Source organism: Budorcas taxicolor, chromosome 10, assembly GCF_023091745.1.
Source record: "Budorcas taxicolor isolate Tak-1 chromosome 10, Takin1.1, whole genome shotgun sequence".
NCBI lineage: Eukaryota > Metazoa > Chordata > Mammalia > Artiodactyla > Bovidae > Budorcas > Budorcas taxicolor.
Window position 1 is genome coordinate 58,681,772 of NC_068919.1, and position 13,251 is coordinate 58,695,022.

Consider the following 13,251-nt stretch of genomic DNA (forward strand, 5'->3'; position numbering starts at 1 on the left):
GGTGGCCAAAGTATTGGAGTTTCAGCCTCATCATCAGTCCTTCCAATGAACACCCAGGACTGGTCTCCTTTAGGATGGACTGGTTGGATCTCCTTGCAGTCCAAGGGACTCTCAAGAGTCTTTTCCAACACCACAGTTCAAAAGCATCAATTCTTTGGTGCTCAGCTTTCTTCACAGTCCAACTCTCACATCCACACATGACCACTAGAAAAACCATAGCCTTGACTAGGTGGACCTTTGTTGGCAAAGTAATATCTCTGCTTTTGAATATGCTGTCTAGGTTGGTCATAACTTTCCCTCCAAGGAGTAAGTGTCTTTTTATTTCATGGCTGCTATCACCATCTGCAGAAATTTTGGAGCCCCCAAAAATAAAGTCTGACACTATTTCCACTGTTTCCCCATCTATTTCCCATGAAGTGTTGGGACCAGATGCCATGATCTTTGATAGCTTGTAATTTCCCTCATAAAAGGCAGGAAAGTAACTGAAAGATTTAACAAGCCCTTTAGACCTTTCATTTATAAAGCCATTCCAATTTATAATAATTTATTATGTCAGTAAAATATATTCTTATTAAAGAACTCATAGATTGTTCCAGAATCATTTTCCCCCATACAGTTGGCCTTGTTTATGCCATAGATTCAGGCCTTGGGAAATTTTTATAATCTATTCTTATTTGCCTAAAGGTCTGTTTTCTTTCTCAGATCTATCATTTTCTTAGACTTCAGTTTTTCTTTGTGTCATCACCAGTTTTATGAAGAGGCTTTCTTTGAGAACACCATTTTACACAAAGACAGTTTGTTTGCTTTTATCATTTATCAGAGCTATAGCATAGGGGGTAATGACTAGAATATAACTGTGGTGAGTTTGGTATCTAAATTCCAGGTGCTGGGTGAGGTTCATCCACTAGCCCAGGGATTCCTCTCATATAGCAGCCTCACTGTATTCTAGATTTATACCTGAGCCCCAGAAAAACCACCAGTAACTCTTTATCAGTGCTTTTTGGGGTCATACTCTTGTATGGTGAGGGGCTTCTCAGGTGGTGCTAGTGGCAAAGAACCTGGAGGAGATGTAAGAGACACCATTTCGATCCCTGGGTTGGGAAAATCCCTTTCAGGAGGGCACAGCAACCCACTCCTGTGTTCTTGTCTGGAGAGTCCCCTGGGCAAAGAAGCCAGTCAGGCAGTGGTCCAAAGGGTTGCACATAACTGAAGTGACTTAGCACGCATGTTTGTATTGAATAGTGAAACGAGAGAGATTTGAATTAAAAACCTACTATGGAGTTCCCTGGTGGCTCAGAGGATAAAGAATCTGCCTGCAATGCAGGAGACTTGGGTTCAATCCCTGGGTTGGGAAGATCCCCTGAAGAAGGGAATGACAACCCACTCCAGTATTCTTGCCTGGAGAATTCCATGAACAGAGCAGCCTGTTGGGCTACCGTCCACAGCGTCACAAATAGTCGTACATGACTGAATGACTAACACTGCTAGTATACTATGCTGACTTTTTAGTTTTAGTTGAATCATGTGGGAGATCAGGGCTTGATCCCTGGGATGAGGTGCCCCTGGAGAAGAGAATGGCTTCCCACGCCAGTATTCTGGCCTGGAGAATTCCATGGGCTGTATCATCCATGGGGTCGCACAGAGTTGGACACAACTGAGTGATTTTCACATGTCACTTTATATTCTGTTTTTCAGTCTGTCATCCATGAAACAGGAATGAAAATTTTTTTTAAAGATTTTTCATTCCTGTTTTAAAAATCCCTGTATTTTCCAATGTATTTGTAATAAGCCCATATTGGCTTTATATTAAGAATAGTTACTTTTAAATGTTTGGCAGATGGGTGGCTAAGTTCTCTGACTACAGAAGGCTCTGACATTGTTTAATGTTTACATGCTAATTTGACCTTGCCATTATAGACATTAAAGATGTATCTGGCCAGACCAATATAGACAAAGATGTACTCACCACGCTTCAGCACTGATGAGAGTTGGTCTGTCTTGCATACCATTTTGGATTCCCCAACAGTGTGTATAAAGTGAAAAACAAAAATTTGCCTTGTGCCAACATCACAGATAATGTAACAACAGAATGATAAAATTTACAGAAAAACAGAATTATGGCTTATTTTTTATTAATGTGTACTGATTTTAGTTCTGTTTTGGGCAAATGAATATCTTTCTGTGTTAATTGCCATATCTAGTGTTACTATTTGAAAACACTCTTCAAAATGTCTAGGTTTGAATTCATAATGTCATCTAGTAGTGGTGCTTTAATAAACAAGTATATTTCTTCAAACTAAATGTATAAATATAGTTTCAATTTCATCTATTTTTAATTCTCAGTTTTGGTTTTGGCAGGTGAAGTGCATGATGACTGGGGTCAGAAGACTGGCATGACTAAGGTGTGGAGGTGATTAAGTTCATTCTTACTTTTAATTTCAAATTGTACATGCTTTTAAAAAAGGATGAGTTCCTAGAAGCCTAATTTCCACCATGATCAGAGTAGATACTAAATATGTAACTTTAAAAAAAAAGATTCGTATGGTCCAAACTTCCTTCTTATCCAGGTTTCCCAATCACAGAGTTCACTGTCTATTTTTCCCCTCTGTTAGAGATATTTATTATATATAATCAAATATATTTCTCAATTTTTTACATAGGTAGTAGTGAACTATGCTTATTGTGCTTAACTTTCTTCCTTAGCAATGATCAAGATCCTTCTATAAAAGTGGGAAAAAAGGGCTCCCTAATTCTTTTTATTGTGAATAATATTTTATTATGTTGATGTTCCTTAACTTACGTAAGGAGGTAGGAATGGGCATTTAGAATATTTGCAACATTTTGCTTGTAAAGGAAATGCAACAAAAGTAACCATGTATACATGTTATATCGCATGGATCCTGTATTTTCTAATAAGTTCCATTTCTAGAAATGGGGTTGCTAAGTCAAAATGTATGTGCATTTGTAATTTGATCAATATTTCCAAATTGTCCTCTTTAGAATTTGCACTAATTTACCCTGTCACAAGCAATGTACAAGAATGCCTGCTTTCTCCTACCCTCACCAACACAATGTTTTATCAATTTTTTTATTTTGTAAAATTAATTTTTATTGGAATATGGTTGATTTACATTGTTGTATTAGTTTCTGCTATACAGCAGAGTGAATCAGTTGTATGTATACATTTATCCACCAATTTACCCTGTCACAAGCAACGTACAATAGTGTCTGCTTTCTCCTACCTTTGCTAGCACAATCAGAGTTTTTGATTTTTGACAAGACTTTTTAAAAAGTCACTTTGCTGTACAGGAGAAATTAAGCACAACATTGTAAATAAACTGTACTTCAATAAAATAAAAAGAAATTTGTTCTCTCCCTTTTTTGTATAAGAATTTGTGGCTATTAATTTCCCTCTGAACACTGCTTTAGTTTTATTACATGGATTTTGGCCTGTAATATCTTTATTTTTGTTATATCAGTTTGAATAGCCACACTGAACCATGAGAAGAACTAAACATTTCGAAGAGGTTGGGACTTGCTCCTTCCTTATAATATTTTTAATAAGAGAATAGATTTGTATTTCTACTTTGGGGGATTTATTCGGGTTTTCTTTGTGGCTTAATATGATCAATTGTGGTCAGTGTTCCAGGGTCCTTAAAATGAAAGTTTATGTATTTTCTGTTTTTAAGGTATAAAATTAGCTGTATTGTCATCTAATTCTACCTTATTAATTATATTATTTAGGTCTTCTATTTCATTATTTTTTATCTGTGTTATTTGTTTGGATTAAACAGGTTAATAAAAGCATTCTGATAATTTCTCTCTCTCTTTCTTTAGCTCTTCTATATAGCCTGAAGTCTTCATTTTATAAGTACTGATGCTATTGTGAGGTGCATTGATGTTCATAGTAGTTATATTTTTATCATGAATGTGTTCTTTGATTCATTTAATTCTCCTTGTCCTGGATGCAATCTTATTTGATATTAAGATCATGTCTCCTGGTTAACTTTTGATTTGCATTTGCCCACCTTTTTTTTCCAATATTGCTGAATAACTTTGTTTTAGATATGTCTCTTAAGAATATACAGCATAGGACTGGCTTTTACTTTACATGCAATTTTTTAGTGAGTGAGTTAGGGCCATTACATTGGATCTGTTAAATATTTTAGATTATACTTTATAATTTTTAATAATTCTCTAGAGATTCTACAGCCTATGTGTTTGCTTCTCTTATGGTATTTAGGAAAATATTTTATTGTTTCTCCACTGTATACTTTCAAGAGTTTGTATAATACTCTTAATTCTTTTTTTGTAAGGAGTATCTATCAATTTCCTAATATGAAAAATGATAAAATTATTATGTCTATCCTTCTTTCCCTCATATTTTCCTACTATTTTTATTAATGATGCTTCTTAATCTTAAGTGTACATAGATTTCTCTTAATTGATTTGAGTTTTTAAATGGTATCTTCTGACCTTCAAATACTGAAATGAGGACATCAGGACCTTCTAATTTTTAAGCAGTCTTTCTATGTAGTCAATATATATAGCATATACATTTTGTTTTATAATCCTAATCTGTTTCTTTTATATTTAGTTCTTCAGTTAATAAGATTCAGTACTTAGCACTAACTGCTTTTCCCTTTCCCACTGTTTTACCGGTTATCTTTTATTCGGCTGAAGTGTATCCTCCAGCTTCAAGAGGCGTTCATGAGAAATAGCAGTTCAGAATTATCTGTTGAATGACATTACTAAATTGAATGACATTACTAAATAATTGAATGACATTACTAAATTATTGAATGACATTAATAAATTCATTGATTAGCTCTAGTAGTTTTCTGGTAGCACCTTTAGGACTTTGTATGTACAGTATCATGTCATCTATAAACAGTGACAGTTTTACTTCTTTTCCAATTTGTATTCCTTCTATATATTTTTCTAGTCTGACAGGCTGTAATCTTTACAAGTCATGGTTTCTTCCCTGGGTGTAAGGGGGAGGGGGTTTAGGGAAGTCTAAGGCCAGTGTGTATTTTGCTTTGTACTAGTGAGTTGATCAATTTTTTCTCCTATTGGGTAGCTGTTTTAAAATTTTATTACATGAACAAAACAATCTTTGATTAAAGTAAGTCTCTATGATTCTGAAATAAACACAGCTAATGGACTACCTTGTATAATGGTATGTATTCTCATGTACTTGGATATATTAAGTATTATATTTAAAATATTATTTTGCAGTCTCCAAGACAGAGTGTATTTGAAAAGTATTTTCTTATCAGTTGTTCTGGCAAAGACCTTATCACAGGTCTAGTCCTTTGAGTAATAAACTTTTAAAAATTAGTAGTACGTTTTATGCTTTTCATGAATCAGTGAATTAACAGATCTTATTTAATATTAAAATTATCTTCTATTTTGTTCTATCTTTAATCCTTTTTCTTTCATTTTTGTGATCAACAAATTTTGAAGTGGACAGTAAACTAATATTAACAATGAGCACTGAGTGTGTACTGCAGATCTCTAGAACTTCATCACCTTGTACATCTGAAACTGTAATTTCTCATTGAACTGCAATGCCCCACTTCCCCATTCTTCTAGTCCTTGGAAACTGCTGTTTTACACTCAGTTTTTGTGAATTTTTCTATGTTAGATATCTACTAACATAATTAGATATCTGCATGAATTCCTTAAAAGAAATAAATCACTCATAAATAGAATTATGCAATATTTATTCTTTTGTGAGTAATTTATTTCTTTTAATGTAATGTCCTCAAGGTTCATTCATGTTGCAGCATAAAGACAAGGTTCTTTTTTTATGGCTGAATAATATTCTTTGTGTGTGTGTGTGTATAGATATATAAAACCACATATTCTTTATTCATCAGTTGATGGATGTTTCTTTTGTTTCTGAAGTGAAGTGAAAGTGTTAGTCACTTAGTCATGTCTGACTCTTTGTGGTCCCCGTAGACTGTACCCTGCCAGGCTCCTCTGTCCATGGAATTCTCCAGGCCAGAATACTGGAGTGCATAGCCATTCCCTTCTCCAGGGGATCTTTCCAACCCAGGGATCAAACCCAAGTCTCCTGCATTGCAGGCAGATTCTTTATCATCTGAACCACTAGGGAAGCCCTATGTTGTTTCTGCTGCTACTGCTACTAAGTCGCTTCAGTCATGTCTAACTCTGTGCGACCCCATAGATGGCAGCCCACCAGGCTCCTCTCTCCCTGGGATTCTCCAGGCAAGAACACTGGAGTGGGCTGCCATTTCCTTCTCCATTGCATGAAAGTGAAAAATGAAAGTGAAGTGACTGAGTCATGTCCGACTCTTAGCGACCCCATGGACCGCAGCCTACCAGGCTCCTCCGTCCATGGGATTTTCCAGGCAAGAGTACTGGAGTGGGGTGCCATTGCTTTCTCCAATGTTGTTTCTACCTTTTGGCTATTGTGAATTATGCCACAGTGAATGTGTGAGTACAAATATCTCAAGATCTTGATTTTAATTTTGTCATAATATTTTGTAGTTTCTTTAGTGAGATCAGAGAAGTACTCTGTAATCAAACACATTAATATTTTTATATCTTAAAATATTAATTCATGCTAAGTAGACTTTAAAAAGTGTATAATTACGCACATACTATTCCAGGTCAGATGTTGCTGCCAAAAAGAGTTCAAGTCAGGTCAAGTTTTTCCATCAAGTAGGTTTTGAAAGCAACTTTCAGTTTTTAGGGCTTCTTTGTATTTTGGAGTTGAAGTAAACATTTGAGAATTTGTACAGCCATTGGATTTTTTTTCTTCCCCATATGCTTTTGGAAGGTTTATTGCTCTGGTAATGAAGGCTTACATGGATCTGAAATGGGAAGATGATATTTAACAGTAATGAGGAAACAGAAAGCCATTTTGGTGCCAGGCTTTGGAGGCTGAAAAGTCATACAAACTCTAAAAATATTTAGAGGAAGTGTTTTTGAATTTTAAAAGACTTTTGTTGGAATGAAGTCTACAGTTTTGTTGTTGTTCTCCTACAGAAAAAAGAGACCGTGGGTTTCTCAGTCAGCCCTCAAGCAGACAGAACATTTCAATTTTTTGACCACCATTTGATGGAATCCATTGAACTGGGTGATCCCAAAGTGCATGAATTCCTTAGGTTACTTGCACTCTGCCACACTGTAATGTCAGAGGAAAATAGTGCAGGTAAGTGCAGTATGTCTGAATCTTGTTTTTTAAATAGGTATATTTTCATTGAAATGTTCGGAATGTTCCTTTACCTATTACTAGCTTTTCTTTGTATTTATTTGTATACTGAATGTTTTCTAAAAATATGGAGAGACTTAAAGGAAAAGAAAAAATTAGGAACAGTAAAAAGATGAGGGCCTAGATAAGCCAGTTAAAAGGGATAATTTTTTTTTAAATGACTGAACACGGTATTTGCATACAACAATGCTTAAACTGATCTTTGTAATACTAATGCCAATGATGCTATTTTTATCTGAGGATATCACAGTGTCTTTAAGTAAGTTTTTTCATCTCTGCCTTCAGGTTCATTTCATTTTTAAAGTTCTCTTTTAATAGCTATCTGATTTTAATATTATGATATCTTCTTAGGTCTCTTCGAGGATATTAATTATTCTTAATTTGAAATCTTTTGTTTCCTCTGCTGTGTTTCATTTTATGAAATGTTGTTTTGAGAGTTCTGTGTCTAACTTTCATGTTGTTCTCAAACATTTTATTGTTTGTTATTGCCTATTCTCATTTGTGTTTGAGCATCCCAGTTTGCCTCTTGGTGAATGTAGGTTTTGATAGCGGCCTGTCTCCCAAGATTGTTGGGGAGAGTCACAAAACATTGCTTGTCTTCTGGGCATGGAGTTTCCCGCTTCCTGGAGTTCATATGATGCCTGGGCGTAACTGAGTTTTTCAAATCTAATGCTAGGATTCTGTGTCAGAACTCTCATTTCAAAGAAAGTTGTATTTAAGGTCTGGCCTAAAAGAAAGTATCACAGTCATGGACTCCCTTTCCTTTGTTAATTAATTTCTCTTATCCTTGTGGGATTCTAAAACTATTTCTGGCTGTTTTCAGCTTTGGTCTCCAGCCCCAGCATGAAAGCCACAAAAGGTTCCTTAGGTGGATTGTGTACTTAGTGTAAAAGAACATTTTCAAGGTTTCATCTTGAGGCAAATATCACTGTAGCCTGTTGTTGGAAATAAGCTGGCAGGAGGAGCCAAAGTCATCCTGGCAAGCTTGAGTGGAATTCTTCAACTCATTTTATTTCTGGTGCCCCCAAGATCACGTCTGCTCTTCTCTTTTGTTGATTCTGATTTGGAGAAACTTTGGGCGTTGCTTTTAACTCTGTATTAATTTTCTTCTTCAAATTCTTTGAACTGTGTTTTTCTCCTTTCTTATTTATTCATTTATCAAATATACTTTTTATCTTTCGGACATTTCTCAAGTTTCTGGTTCACTGAAAATACTCATTCCTCTTTTATGGTATCACTACAATTTTTTCATATTGTGATATTTTAATATTTAAATTAATTTTTAATTGGAGGATAATTGCCCTACAATATTGTGTTGGTCTCTACCATACGTCAGTACAAATCAGCCATGAGGAAACATATGTTGCCTTCCTCATGAGCCTCCCTGCCACCCCTTCTCACCCCTCCAGGTTGTCACAGAGCACCTGATTTGAGCTTCCTGCATCACATAGCAAATTTTCACCAGCTATCTAATTCTACATATGGTAATGTGTATTTTCAATGCTACTCTCTATTTGTTCCACCCTTTCCCTCCCTGACTGTGCCCCAAAGTCCATTCTCTCTGTCTGTTGTGACATAATTAAATGCAATAAAACACAGATCTTAAGTATATTGTTTAATGAATTTTGACCATTATATACACCCATGTAACCACCACCCCATCAAAGTATTAATATTTTCCATCATTCAAGAAAGATTACTCATGTTCCTTTCTAGTCCACATCACCAACCACTGCCCAAGCAACCACTATCCTGATTTTTATCATCAAAAATGAGTTTTGCCTGTCCTTATATTAATACTTCATATGAACAGAATCATATAATAGGTATCCTTTTGTGTCTGGCTTCTTTCATGCAATGTAATGTTTTTGTCACCCATCCATGTTGTCATATCAGTCAGTAGTTCATTCTTTTAAATTTGAGTAACATTTCACTTTATGAATATGTTTACCACTTTTTTTCTTCCCCAGCCCTCTGTCCAGACATTTAGGTTATTTCTAGCTTTGGATTATTATGAGTAAAGCTGCCATAAACATTTTTATGTCTTTAAAAAAGTTAACAAATTTGTTTTTCGTAAATACTTAGGAATGGAAATTGCCTGATCATAGCATAGGTGTGTTTAAGAAACTGCCGAACTATTTTCCCAAAATGGAGTATCATTTTACATTCCTACTGTCAGTATATGAGAGTTCTAGTACCTTTACATTCTTACTAACATTTTAGTATTATTTCTATTAAGTTGTACCTGTTCTTGTGGATATGAACCAATCTCTTCTGCCATATAAAAGCATTTTGAAGTGAAGAGAAGTAAATGTGTGTATCATTTCAACTATTTCAGTTTTTTCCTTTGCGATTTCAAATTCTCAGTGAAGGATTACTATACTAAATAAGGGGAAATTACATTTTTTTTCTCCTTTTAAAGTTCTAATTATAGGATAGATGACTTAAATCCATGTATGTTCAAGAGCACTGGAAAATATAAACCTTACTTACATAAATGTTAGTTATGATAAAGAACAGAACCCAAATCTGATGAACTTAAAACTATACGACTCTATAATTTATAGCTGAGGGTATTGCTTTTATTTTAAGTGAGTGCTCTTTGTTTCATGGAGACATTTGGGAAAGTTGATATTCTCATTCCCTTTGCCAGGAATTTCAGAAGCAGAGAAGTGGAAGGTACAAAGGCTTCAATACAAGTTTTTTTCTATTTAGGTAGATGTCAATTAAAGAGATAAAAAATTTAGAAAATTTTTCTTGTTACCTTAAAACCAGTCCTTTAAAATTTGTTGAACTTGCTTTATGGCTTGATATATGTTCAGTTTCTGTGTTTTGTGTGTGCTTGAAATAAATGTGCATTATGCAGTTATTGAAAATGGGGTTCTAATATATCTACTAGATACTGTTTATTAATTGTATTGTTTAATCTTCTCCCTCTCTGGGTCCTTTTGAGTACTTGATTTCTTGATTAATGAGAGTGTATTTAAATCACTATGGTATAGTGAAAGTGAAAATTGCTCGGTCGTGTCCGACTCTTTGAGACCCCATGGACTGGGGGACTATACAGTCCATGGAATTCTCCAGGCCAGAATACTGGAGTGGGTGGCTTTGCCCTTCTCCAGGGGATCTTCCCAACCCAGGGATCAAACCCAGGTCTCCCACATTGCAGGCAGATTCTTTACCAGCTGAGCCACAAGGGAAGCCACAAGCATAGTTATATGCACTGTAATTGTGTATTCATTAATTCTACTTTGTTTTGCTAATGTTTGCTTTGTATATTTAAGATCACATTATTAGATACTAGATTAGAGTTAAATTTTTTTAAATGAAAACATCTATCAATATATATTTACCCTTTTTATCTCTAGTAACATGTTTGCCTTAATGTTTACTTTGTCTGATGCTAGTATAGTTATAGATGTTTATTTTGTCTGATCCAGTATAGTTGTTGATGTTTCCCTCTTGTTAGTATTTGCATTATTCAGCTTTCCATACTCTTTCCTGCCATTCTTTTTTTTTAATGTTCTAGACACATCTCTTGTAAATGGCAAAATTTTTGATATTTAAAAGAATATCCAGTTTAACTAAACCAAATCTTAAATAGAACATTTAGCCAGTTACCCATTGTTGATTATCAATATGTTTAGGTTCTAAGTATTTAATATATGGACTTCCCTGTGGTTCAGTGGTAAAGAGTCCGCCTGCCAGTGCAGGAGACACGGGTTTGATCACTGGGCTTGGAGAAGAAAACTGGCAAACCACTCCAGCATTCTTGCCTGGGAAATCCCACGAGCAGAGGAGCCTGGTGGGCTACAATCCATGAGGGTGCAAAAGAGTCAGATACAACTTAGTGACTAAACAACAACAGCAACAATTTAATATATAATTACTGTAATTACTGATAGATATCTTTCTACCATCTTTTTGTATTTTATATTTGTCCTAACATTTGTCTGCCTCTTGTAGTCTTATAGATTTAGTTCAGTTTTATTTCTACTGCCTTGAAAATAATATACTCTTATTTGTATTCTTAGTTAATAGCCTAGAACTTTTAGCATAATTTACTCAACATAGCCTAAGCCTTTTTGAACAAAATAAGGACCTTAAAACGCTTCAATACTAATAAACCTTGTGCTGATTTATATAGTATTTTTGTCTTATATTTTATTTTTCAGTACCTCAAGAGGTTAATTTTATGGTTTTTATAGTCAGTTTACTTAGATTTACTCATATATTTACTCATCTCTATGGTCTTTAATGCTGTGCAATCACTGAGCTTCTGCTGGTCAAAAATGTATTCTTTAGAATTTCTTTTAGGGAGAAGCTACTGGTAGTAAACTCTCAAAAGCTTGAAAGCAACTTTATTTCATCCCTATTCTTTAAAAAAATTTTTTTACTGAAGTATAGTTAATTTAAAATGTGTTTAATTTCTACTTACAGCAAAGTGACTCAGTTACACATATATACACACACACATATATATGTACATATATATGTATATAAAAGAATATATATACATTCTTTCTTATATTCTTTTCACAGGATATTGAATATAGTTCCCTGGGCTATACAGTAGGACCTTAATTTTTTATCTATCCTCTATATGATAGTTTGCATCTGCTAATTGCAAACGCTCAATCCTTCTCTCCCACAATCCGTCTTCCCCTGGCACATTCTTATTCTTGAATGATGTTTGTTGTGTGCAAAGGTTTAAGGTGACAATTTTCTCAGCACACTGAAGATATTTAACTGTATTTTGACTGTGATTTCTGTTACTGCATGGTCACGTGTTAGTTCAGTTGTGACTTGAAGGTGATCAGTCCTTTCTCCCTGGTTCAGTTCAGTTCAGTCGCGTCTGACTATTTGCGACCCCATGAACCACAGCATGCCAGGCTTCCCAACTCCCGGAGTCCACCCAACTCCATGGACAACCCAAACCCATGTCCATTGAGTCGGTGATGCCATCCAACCATCTCATCCTCAGTCGTCCCCTTCTCCTCCTGCCCTCAATCTTTCCCAGAATCACAGTCTTTTCAAATGAGTCAGCTCTTCGCATGAGGTGGCCAAAGTATTGGAGTTTCAGCTTCAACAGCAGTCCTTCCAATGAACACCCAGGACTGATCTCCTTGAGGATGGACTGGTTAGATCTCCCTGCCGTCCAAGGGACTCTCAGGAGTCTTCTCCAACACTACAGTTCAAAAGCATCAATTCTTCAGCACTCAGCTTTCTTCACAGTCCAACTCTCACATCCATACATGACCACTGGAAAAACCATAGCCTTGACTAGATGGACCTTTGTTGGCAAAGTAATGTCTCTGCTTTTTAATATGCTGTCTAGGTTGGTCATAACTTTCCTTCCAAGAAGTATGTGTCTTTTAATTTCATGGCGGCAATCACCATCTGTAGTGATTTGGAGCCCAGAAAAATCAAGTCTGACACTGTTTCCACTCTTTCCCCATCTATTTGTGACGCAACCGGATGCCATGATTTTAGTTTTCTAAATGTTGAGCTTTAAGCCAACTTTTTCACTCTCCTCTCACTTTCATCAAGAGGCTCTTTAGTTCCTCTTTGCTTTCGGCCATAAGGGTGGTGTCATCTGCATATCTGAGGTTATTCATATTTCTCCCAGCAGTCTTTATTCCAGCTTGTGCTTCCTCCAGCCCAGCATTTCTCATGATGTACTCTGCATAGAAGTTAAATAAGCAGGGTGACAATATACAGCTTTTTCCTATTTGGAACCAGTCTGTTGTTCCATGTCCAGTTCTAACTGTTGCTTCCTGACCTGTATATAGGTTTCTCAAGAGGCAAGTCAGGTGGTCTGGTATCTCCATCTCTTAAAGAATTTTCCACAGTTTATTGTGACCCACACAGTCAAAGGCTTTGGCATAGTCAATGAAGCATAAATAGATGTTTTTCTGGAACTCTCATGCTTTTTCAATGATCCGTTGGATGTTGGCAATTTGATCTCTGGTTCCTCTGCCTTTTCTAAAACCAGTTTGAACATCTGG

General features: G+C 35.5%; 1 protein-coding gene across 1 annotated transcript in view; it reads left to right on the top strand.

Annotated features, from left to right (window-relative positions):
* Nucleotides 1-13,251, top strand: part of ATP8B4 (ATPase phospholipid transporting 8B4 (putative)) — a 284,625-nt gene that overhangs the window by 188,856 nt on the left and 82,518 nt on the right. The window contains exons 16-17 of the mRNA XM_052647369.1: nucleotides 2,359-2,402; nucleotides 7,018-7,183. Coding sequence (XP_052503329.1) covers nucleotides 2,359-2,402; nucleotides 7,018-7,183 — 210 coding nt within the window. The remainder of the gene's footprint in view (nucleotides 1-2,358; nucleotides 2,403-7,017; nucleotides 7,184-13,251) is intronic.